The sequence below is a fragment of the Vombatus ursinus genome, unplaced genomic scaffold (assembly GCF_900497805.2).
Source record: "Vombatus ursinus unplaced genomic scaffold, bare-nosed wombat genome assembly UNPS02001287.1, whole genome shotgun sequence".
NCBI classification, from domain to species: domain Eukaryota; kingdom Metazoa; phylum Chordata; class Mammalia; order Diprotodontia; family Vombatidae; genus Vombatus; species Vombatus ursinus.
In genome coordinates this window covers 12146824-12156905 of record NW_020941065.1, presented here as the reverse complement: position 1 = coordinate 12156905, position 10082 = coordinate 12146824, and the positions used below count along the sequence as shown (strand labels likewise).

Below are 10082 nucleotides of genomic sequence, written 5' to 3'. Positions count from 1 at the left end.
CTGCCCCCTCACAGCCCGCACTCGTCATCCTGGGGAAGAGCCGTCAGAGCTCAGGTTTGAACCATGGCTGGGCTGTCCCCAAGGGGACCAGCAAGGACCCCTTCTTGATGTACAAAGTAGATCAGGTTTCTAGGTCAGTTCTTTATTCTCATCCACTACAAAAGAGATGTTTAAAACACCCAAGTTTTGTAAGCACGTGTTAACAAAGACGTAAAACAGGAGACAGTGACCTATTTGTCCTGTGCTGCCGTCCGAGGAAGTTGATCCTTTAAGCAGAGGACATCTGGTCCGATTGTGGGTGGGCATTTGTCCTTCCTCCCCTTGGCTCTGCCTTGTCTCCACAACTGCCTGAAAGTCCAAGGCACTGGAGAAGCCAGGCCAGGGCCGGAGTTCATCCTCCGTGCGGTGGTCATTGTATCCTCAGTGCACTTGGCACTGAGTGAGGGACCCAGGAGCTCATGAGGTCTCCTCTCAGGCTGGTAAACCCTCTGTCTCTGGACCACTACTGGCAGAGCCTTGAGGTCTAGACTCTGCTCAGTTCTGAGCCCAGATGCCATGTGGGAGCGGCTGCCAGAGGCACTGGGAAGGAGAACCTCCAGGAGTGGCCCAGAGACAGAGAATTCCATGCCACGTTTCCAAGAGAGAAGTCATCGCTCCCTTCAAAGTCGAGAGAGGAGACAGAGAGAGACAGAGACAGAGACAAAGAGAAACAGAGAGAGAGAAGCAGAGAGAGAAGAGAGAGAAAGAGAGACAGAGAGAAACAGAGAGAGAAGAGAGAGAGACAGAGACAGAGAGAAACAGAGAGAGAGAGAGAGAGAGAGAGGTTCTTCCTGGCAAAGGCTCTCCCTACTCGGTACCATCACAGGACCAAGAACCCCAACCAGAGGATTATGCACTCAGAAGTACAAGTCTTCCAGCACTGAGCTGACCCCAAAGGCAGATACTTACCTGTTGGGTGGCCTTGGGCGAGTCATTTAACCTTGGCTGCCTATATAACCTGTATAGAGCTTGCTTTGTACATATTTGCTTAGATGTTGTCTCCCCTTTAGATTGTAAGCTCCTTGAGGCCAGGGATGGTCTGTTGCCTCTTTTTTTATTCCTAGCACATAGTATAGTACCTGATACATGTTTAATACATGGTACATTAATGTTTATTGAATTAAATTGACTTGCCTTTCACATCTGTAAAATGGGGATAATAAAAGCACCTACCTCCCATGGTTGTTGTGAGAATCAAATGAGATAACAGTTATAAAGTGTTTAGCCCTTATATTACATTATAAAGGGTCGGGCTGGTGGTTAAGTGCTATATAAGTGGTAGTTCTTCCTCCTCATCCTTCCTCTTCTTCATCATCACTGAGGTCAGAGTTAACGAGGGGAGGTAACCCGGCTCATCACCACCACCAGGACGTGGCCCTGTGACATCACAGCCTTCCTCCCCTCGCTCTCCAGACTCTGTTCGTAGGGCCAGAGACTTCGAGTTAGAAGGGCCTCAGGAGACATTCGGTCCCTCACGCTACAGAGCGTAAGCTCCCACACCTCTCTGTGGAAGGAACCTGAACAGTAATTTCACAGATGAGGAAACTGAGGCCAGAAAGGTCAAGAAGTGACTTGTCCAAGTTCCCAAGTCTCCATGAGATCATAGACTTAGCCTGGAAGGAGACTCCAAGGTCATTTCATTCAACCCCTTTGTTTTACAGATAAGGAAACTGTGGCCAGGGAAGTGAAGTTACCTGACCTCCAGTGGCTTCCTCTAAGTCCCAGCTAAAACCACACCTCCTACAGGAAGCCTTCCCCAACCTCCTATTTCTCTGGTGGCCTTCCCTTGTTAATTATTTCCTATTTATCCTGTACAGAGCTTGCTTTGTATACATTTCTTTTTTTTTTTTTTGGCAGTTGGGGTTAAGTGACTTGCCCAGGGTCACACAGCTAGTAAGTGTCAAGTGTTTGGTCCGAAGCCGCATTTGAACTCAGGTCCCCCTGACTTCAGCGCCGGTGGCTTCTTATCTCCACCATTGGACTGTAAGATCCCTGAGGGCAGGGATTGTCTTTTGCCCCTTTTTGTATCCCCAGCCCTCATCACCTGCCCCGCACTTAGGAGGCCCTTAATAAGTGTTTATTGAATTAACTTAAGATCACAGGGGTAGTAAGTATTCCTGTGATCACAGCTTTGGATCTGGACGGGGCCTCAGGGGTCCTTTAACTCAAGGGCTTCCTTTTACAAATGAGGAAACTGACTCGGCCAAAAGGGATGCAGACATTCAGCACCAAGGGCAGGATTTGGACCCGGACCTTCTGCCTCCCAACCCGAGTTCTTTACACCACACTGGTTATTTCTGAGGACTCGAAAGCGTTTCTCGGGAGTCCCAAGCCGCCGCCCCGACTCTACTTCGGCGCTTCTTGGGGGCGGGCAGCTGTGACATTCCCGGAATCCGCCAGAAGGAGCCGGGAAAGGGCGTGGCGGCCGCCCTGCCCTTACCTAAGATGGCGGCAGGCGGCCGCGCGCCGCTTCCGGCCACGTGACGGGCGCTCCGCCTTCGGGCGGGGCGGCAGAGCCGGGGCGCCTGCGCGGCGCGCCTGCGCGCTGCCCAGGGGGAGGTGCCGCCGCCGCCGCCGCTGCTGCTGCCCCTGCCGCCGCCGCGGGGCTGCCAGCGCTGACGGGAGCGGAGCCGTCGGAGCGGAAGCGCCGCCGCCGCCGCCGCTGTCGGGCGCCCGAGGCGGGAGCCATGTCGAAGCGGCTGCGGAGCAGCGAGGTGTGCGCCGACTGCAGCGGCCCCGGTGAGTGAGCGGCCCGGGTGGGCCGGGCGAGGGGCGCCGCCTCCGGCCCGTCCGGCGGCGCCCCCCGGGGCAGCCGCGGGGAGGCGGGAAACGAGCGGCGGCTGGGCCCGGCCCGGGCGGAGCCCGCGGCAGGTGTCAGCCGAGGGACCCCGGCGTCCGCGTCCCCGCCGGGCCGGGCCGGGAGCCGCAGGGCCGAAGGGACCGGAGGGACCGATCCCCGGGGGGAAACTGAGGCCCGGAGGGGGCGGGATGGCCGGATCTCGGAGCCAGAGCTGGGAGGGTCCGAGGAGGCCGCTTAGCTCATCCCCCATGTTGTGGAGGGGGACTCTGGGGCCCCTAGGGCTGGGTAGGGCGGCGAGCACTTATTAAGCGCCTTCTATATGCCAGGGCTCGCGCTGAGGGCCTTGGGATGTAGACTAGAGCAGGAAGGGGAAACTGAGGCTGGGGAGGCGAGCTGTGCAGGCCTCTTTCCCTGCAGGACAGGGAACAAGCGTCCGGAGAAGCCAGAGGGAAGTGGGGGGCTGGGGAGGTCCTGGGCTCCAGCACCCCTACTTTGAGTGGCTGGCACCATCTGGTGTGGCGCCCTGCTCTCCCTGCAGATGGGGAAACTGAGCCAGGAGGGACCCTGAGGTCACCCAGGCCAAATCCCCTCACTCTACAGATGGGGAAACTGAGCCAGGAGGTCACCCAGGCCGAATCCCCTCACTCTACAGATGGGGAAACTGAGCCAGGAGGTCACCCAGGCCGAATCCCCTCTCTTTACAATGGAAAAGACCTTAGGGGTCATTTTGGCCAGGGGTACTCGAGCTGGGGCTGAGGATCCCTGAGTGTCCGGGGATAAATTTCAGAGAATCTTGTGAACGTGGATGGGAACAATTACATCTTTATTTTCACTCCCCTCTTAACTAAAATGCTGCATTTCTTTCAGTCGTTTAGAAACCTTCTGAGGAGGTGTCTCTCGGCCTCCCTGGGCCCCCCCCCCCCCAGGAATCTAGAGCACGAGAAGGATGAGAACTCACATCTCCTCCAGCCCCCTCCATGCGCACTGAGGGACCTTCCAAGTGCAGGCTTCTACTCCCTTACTTGACTGATGCTACCAAGAACCTCAGAGGTCCCCTTATTTTACAAGGGGCCGTTGAGGAAAAGTGGCCTGGCCTTTGGTGCCGGCAGCCCTGCCCAGGCAGTAGACTCTGTGGAGAGGTCCGAGCAGCTTCTCTTTTCTGTCATTTCCAGCCAACAGTCAAATAGGCTGCCCATTTTACAAATGAGGAAACTGAGGTACCTTGACCCAAGGGATGTGTTAGCCCAGGAGTTTGAATCAGGTGTTTGGCTTATGATCCAGGGCTCCTTTCACTTTATCTTCAATGAATCAACAGATTTTTATGAAGTGCGTCTTCTGTGCCAGGCCCGGTGCTAGGTGCCAGGGATCCTGAGTTCTGGCATCCTCTGGGAAAGTGACTTCATCACCTCACAAATGGGTCTAATCCAGCCTTGACATCTTAGGATCGGCTGGCGCTGGGGTTATTTACCTCATTCGCGTTCTGAGCCACCCAGATAGACAGGAGAGAGAAAGATGGGCTCGTCAGTTATGAGAGCTTATTTTCTTAAGATGTGTTTTTTGTATTTATTAGTTTGTTAGCTGTCATTGCCTTCTGGGCTCGTGAGGTTCTCAGAGCTTGTGGGGTTTTCTTTTCATCACTGTATGAGGGTCACCTGTTTATTTTAAAATAAGTTTTGTGTTGTTCAGTTGTTTTTCAGTTGTGACCCACTCTCCGTGACCTCATTGGGGGTTTTCTTGGCAGAGATACTGGAGTGATTTGCTTTTTCCTTCCCAGCTTTACAGATGAGGAAGCTGAGGCAAACAGGATTAAATGACTTGCCCAGGGTCTCACATCTCGTAAGTGTCTGAGGCCAGATTTGAACTCAGGAGGATTCACTGCCTTTAAAATAAGTTAGATGTATTCAACTTTTTCCTTCACTAGACCAACCTGTATCTCTCCTCACTTGCTCAGCCAGAGTCCTAGGGAAAAAACTGTTTCTAGTGGTTGCCTCGGATTCCTCATCTCTCATCCCTTGTCCCCTTGCAGCCTGGCTGCTGACCTCATCACCCAAATGAAATTGTGGTCTCCAGCGCTATCAGTTATCTCTGAATTGCCAGATCTGATGGTCTTTTCTCCGGCTGCATTTGATAGCCCTGACCTCACTGTCCTGCCTCTCCTCCCTGCCTGCCCATCCCTCACGCCCTCATCGGGCATTTCCTCCCAGGCTCTGACCTGGGCCCTCTTCCTCCCTTGGTGCTTTCTGTCTGGGTGATCTTATCCACTCCATTATCATCTCCAAGCACATGACTCCCAGATCTGTCCCGGCAGCCCCAGGGCCACCTCTCCTCCTGCCTCTGGGATCTCAGACTCAGCCTGTCCAGACAACTCAGTCTTGATCCTGGAACTGGCCTTTCCTAGGCACCAACGTCCCTGCTTCTTTCTTCGTTATTCTGGTGTCCAGGTACAAAGCTCCTCATCTGTCATGTCCAGTCAGTGGCCACATCTTCTGGTTCTCCAGCCTAAAGTGCAGGGTGAACTCTCAGATTCCCTAGTCTGTAAGCTCCAGGGGCTCTCTGCTGCCTTGAGGATAAGATACAAACTTAGTCTGGCTTCTGAAACTCTTCTCCAGCTGGCCGTGGCCCACCTTCCCAGCCTCCTCTAGTGTTCCTTTCCCCGTCCTTGGCGTTCTGGCCAGCCTGGCTGGTCCCCTCCATGCCCGGGACGCCTTCCCTGGGCCCCAGAGAAGCCCTTATTTCAACACTCCCTTCAAGCACCACCTTCTGTAGTAGTCTCGTTTAGTTTTTATTCTGGATATAGTCATCTATATACACATGTCTGTGCATGTATGTGTGTGCATACATGTTTGTGTATGTGTGCATACACAAACATACATGTTTATGTGTGCGTATACATGCTCACACACACACACGTACATTGTCTCTCCCAATAGAATGTAAGTTCAAAGGGCAGGGGGATTCTTTGCTCTTTGTCTTGGTGTGTCCGGTACGCGCAGGTCCTTACTTGTAGTAGATGCTTGATAGATTCTTGTTGATTGACTAACTGACCTCATCGATGGATGCGGTGAAGTGGGATCGTAGGAATTACAGGATTTAAATTTGGAGGGGGCATAAGGGGCCATTTCAAAAGTAAAGAAAGTAAGGCCCCAGCTAAATAATTTGATGGAAATTTCACATTTGGAAGCAGCCAAGCCGGAATTTGAACCCTGATCTTCTGATTCTTCACCGAGGCCTCCTTGTTGGCCTCTCTGTCAGCCTTCCCCCTGCAGTCCTTTCTTTGGAGAGGGCGAGAACACTCCTATCCATGAGGGAAATCTGCCGTTTAGAATTCACGTCATCTTCCATTTGACTTTGCATGGAGAAGTGGCTCCGTCTGCCTTTGGGATGAGGTTGCTGTTAGCTGTTTCCCGTCCTCATCCCCTTCTGAGGCAGGAGACTCAGGGTGGACTCTGGAGCCCCGTCCTCTCTGAAATAAGGATTTTCCATGGAATCGTTGGACATCAGTGTTTCTGCACCCATTTTTAGAACGTCATTCTTGTCGTGTTGAAGCTTGGCCTGAGCTTTAAAATGGGACTGAGTTAACCAAAACCTCATGTGGCAGCGTGAGTGCACGTCTAGGACAAGCAGGGTTATCCTTCCCTTTGAAGAGAGGGAGGGAAGGAGAGGCCAAGTTTTAAAAACAGCTGTTGCAAGAACTAGATGAGATTGGGTCCAGGAAGTGCATCTGACCGAGAATATCTTTATTCTCTGAAATTACAATTCTCTGAGTTTAACTTTCCACATTGCTTGTCTCTCCTTTCGCTTGGACTGAAGAGATGTGTGATTCAGATAAGTCTTGGGCCCAGCTCTCCCCTTTATTTCTGTGAGTCTTTTTTGACTCCCCAAAAGATTTTTTTGGCCAAAGAAAGATTGCTTCCCCAGCCCCAGGATGAGTGCAGACCCGGCCTTGTCCTCTCTGGGGCATTTCTCTGCTTTTCAAAGCCTCCTCATATCCATTGTTGCTGTAGGCCTGATCTGCGGGGCCTTGAGTCACTTCCTTCCTGTTTTGAGTATACTTAGAATACCTTGAAATGTGTGGTGAACTTGTGGACCTGGAGATTTGGTTTCTTTTCCTGCCGACGGGACCCAGAAGACTTTGAGTGGCTGCGGTTTAATCTTATTTTTGAGGAGTAACTCAAGTTTCACCTGTTGAAAGAACTGTGGAGACCCTGCCTCATGCCAGTTGACGGCTTAACCAGGGAACCTGTGACCCTCTAGGTCCTCAAGTATGGCCCTTTGACTGAATCCAAACTTCTCAGAACAAATTTGTGACATGTGGCCTCGAGGCTGCTGGCTCCCCACCCCGGCTCAGCCCCTTGACGGCCCATCCTTTCCAAATTAACCCTGGCGTTTTCTAATACTTGTTGGTAGATGATACTGCAGTAGTCAAAGCCCTTTGAGCCGAAACGTAGGGTGCATGGTTTGCACAGACCTGTGTCACTGCATACCTGCCATTAGTCCTACCGTGCAGATGTCTTTCATACAGTCACTGTATCTTGGGATTCCTCGTCTCCCGCACTCGGCAGGTGTAATGACCAAAATAGTATCAGAGATTTGGGCAGTTAACCGCATGGGTAGCTGTTTAGTTTTGATCCCCAATTTCTGGACATATTTTAATATTTTGGCGTTCTAATCAATCATTAAACTTTTATGAAGCGCCTACTGTGTGCCGGGCACTGTGCTAAGTGCTGGGGATACAAAAAGAGGCTAAAAACCATCCCTGCTTCAAGGCGCTTACACTCTAACGGAGGAGACAAACATATATGCCAAGCAAGCTCCATCCAGGATGCACAGGAAATGGTTAGCAGAGGGGAGGCCCTGGAATTAGGAGGTGGGGAAGGCTTCCTGGAGAAGGCCAGTTTTAGCTGGGGCTTTGTTCTAATTACTGTGCCTCGTTCTTGCTTAATTAAGTGGCTTGACAACCCCTCTGAGATTTGTGCTCTTGCATGGAATGGGACAAACTTGACTTTGTTCGCTGCTCTGCCTTGCGGCCCTTGTGGTCAGTTGGGTTTCCATCATACCTGCATGTGCTAAACAGACATGGCTGGAGCTGTGTGCGTTCTGATTTACGGTATGCCTATAGAGGGTGCTCTTTTCTTCTGGAGCGTAATAGAATGAGGATACTGCAATTCTCTGCTGCTCTTCCTCCCTTTCCTACTCCCTTCCTGGACCCCCTAAATATGTGAGTGAGTCCAGAGAGTCACCTGTATTGTGTGTATTGGCACCTTCGGTCAGGAGAAATGGTTCTTCACAAATCACCTGCTGTTGTGAATTGGCCTGACCATTCTGAAAAGCAGTTTGGAACTCTGCCCCCCAACGCTGAACCTACCCGTGACCCAGGGATTCCACTACCATGTCTGTGCCCCAAAGGGATCAAAGGAAGAGGACCCTCGTGTACAGAACTGTTGAGAGCAGCTCTTTTTGTGGTGGCAGAGAATTGGAAACTGAGGGGATGCCCATCCTCTGGAGAATGGCTGTGAAGGAGAAGGTGGTAGAATACTGGTGTTCTGTAAGAAATGAGGAAGGGGACGATTTTAGGGAAGCCTAGAAGACTTGGATGAACTGATGCAGAGTGAGGAGAAGGTTTTATTCAGTAACAGCAGTGTTGTAAAAACAGACAACTCTGAAAGGCTTCAGTACTCTGATTGACTCAGGGATCAGCCACGATTCCAGAGGACGCAGGACACATGCTCTCCACCTCCCTACAGAGCAGATAAAGACGTGGATGTATTTTTCAGCCGTGGCCAATTTGGGAATCTGTTGCTTGTCTCTGAATTTGTTACAAGGCTTTGTTTTTGTTGCTTTTTCACTGGGAGGTAATGGTGGGAGGGAGAAGAGGTGACTTTTGATTAATTAGAAAAAAAATTATTTAAAAAAGCTGCTCTTTTTTCCTTGTAGATCAGATGCTGGTTGATAACTGTCAACATCTAGAAAAAAAAAAATCAGTTTCTCACTACTCCTAACTTTTTGTTAATTTTCAGATAATTTGTAGAGAGCTGTGTTCAGTGCTTTCCTGTTTTTAACTCAGCTGAACGATGACTTTCTGTCCCAGCTTCCATCCTTTAGAATTTTCATATTTTCACTAAATGTTTAATTACTTCCAATCTGGGGCTCTTTCTAGTGATAGTGAAATTGAGTGAGTTTCTGAAGATAGCGGTATAATGCATGGAAAATAATTTCAAAAAACAAATTTGTCATTCGTTTGTTTTTCTTCATAGTTTAATAGATATACAGAAGAATTAGCACCTTCTACATGCTTGTAGGTTTGTACCAAGTCCGAAAAGCAAATTTATCAGGTGCAGTACTCAACTCAAAAATCCTATTAATTTTTCACAGTGTAGTTTGTAAGGGTCTGTATTTGGTAGTTTAAAAAAAAAATAAAGGTCCTCTGTGTTTTCCCAGTGATTTGGGGCTACTTAGGGGCATTGCAGATTTTTTTTTTTTAACACTGGAAGGACCAGCTATGTCAATTGATACAAGGACTTTATTATAATTTTACTTTGAAATAACAATTTTCGTTATGGATTTTAAAATGTACAACATTGATGCAGGTTGGTCCTTCAAAGTATTCTGAAATTCTGGACTTTCTGGTGTCAAAGGATAAAATTCTCTCTTTAAGGTAACTTGAATGGTACCCATTTTTCAAGCTGTCAAATGAAAAGGCAGGTTTCATTCATTTTTATTTTTTAATATTTAATGGACTTTCGTCAAGTTAGTCTATTTACTGAGTTTTTTTGTTTGTTTGTGTTTTTTTTTGCTAGGCAATGGGGTTAGGTGACTTGCCCAGGGTCACACAGCTAGTAAGTGTCAAGTGTCGGAGGCCGGATTTAAACTCGGGTCTTCCTTGTTTCAAGGCCGGTGCTCTATCCACGGTGCCACCTAGCTGCCCTTATTTACTGAGTTTAAATCTCATTTGTTTTGAAAGCAATGAGGCTAAGTTCTGTAGAATTTTATAGAGCAGAGATATGAACACTCAAAATACAGCTTTCTCATTTGAGATCTTGGCCCCCTATGGCCCCCTGGTTTTCCACCTCTTAGAAAAATGGAACATTTACATTTATTCCCTTCTGACTTTGATCACAAATTGCCCCCATTCACACCCGCAGTATCATTATTCTCTTTTATCTTCTTCCTTGCTTCCAACAAATATGCCCGTCTTCCCTGTCCCTCAAAACCTCTCTTGATCTAATCATCCCCGCCAGCTAGC

At 49.7% G+C, this 10082-nt stretch overlaps 1 protein-coding gene across 8 annotated transcripts in view; it reads left to right on the top strand.

Moving 5' to 3' along the window:
* Nucleotides 1-2707: 2707 nt before the first annotated feature.
* The window catches only part of GIT2 (GIT ArfGAP 2), a 49806-nt gene continuing 42431 nt past the window's right edge, over nucleotides 2708-10082 (top strand). For all 8 annotated transcript variants that reach the window (XM_027863245.1, XM_027863294.1, XM_027863278.1 and 5 more), the window contains exon 1: nucleotides 2708-2778. In XM_027863245.1, coding sequence (XP_027719046.1) covers nucleotides 2727-2778 — 52 coding nt within the window. In that variant the 5' untranslated portion in view covers nucleotides 2708-2726. The remainder of the gene's footprint in view (nucleotides 2779-10082) is intronic.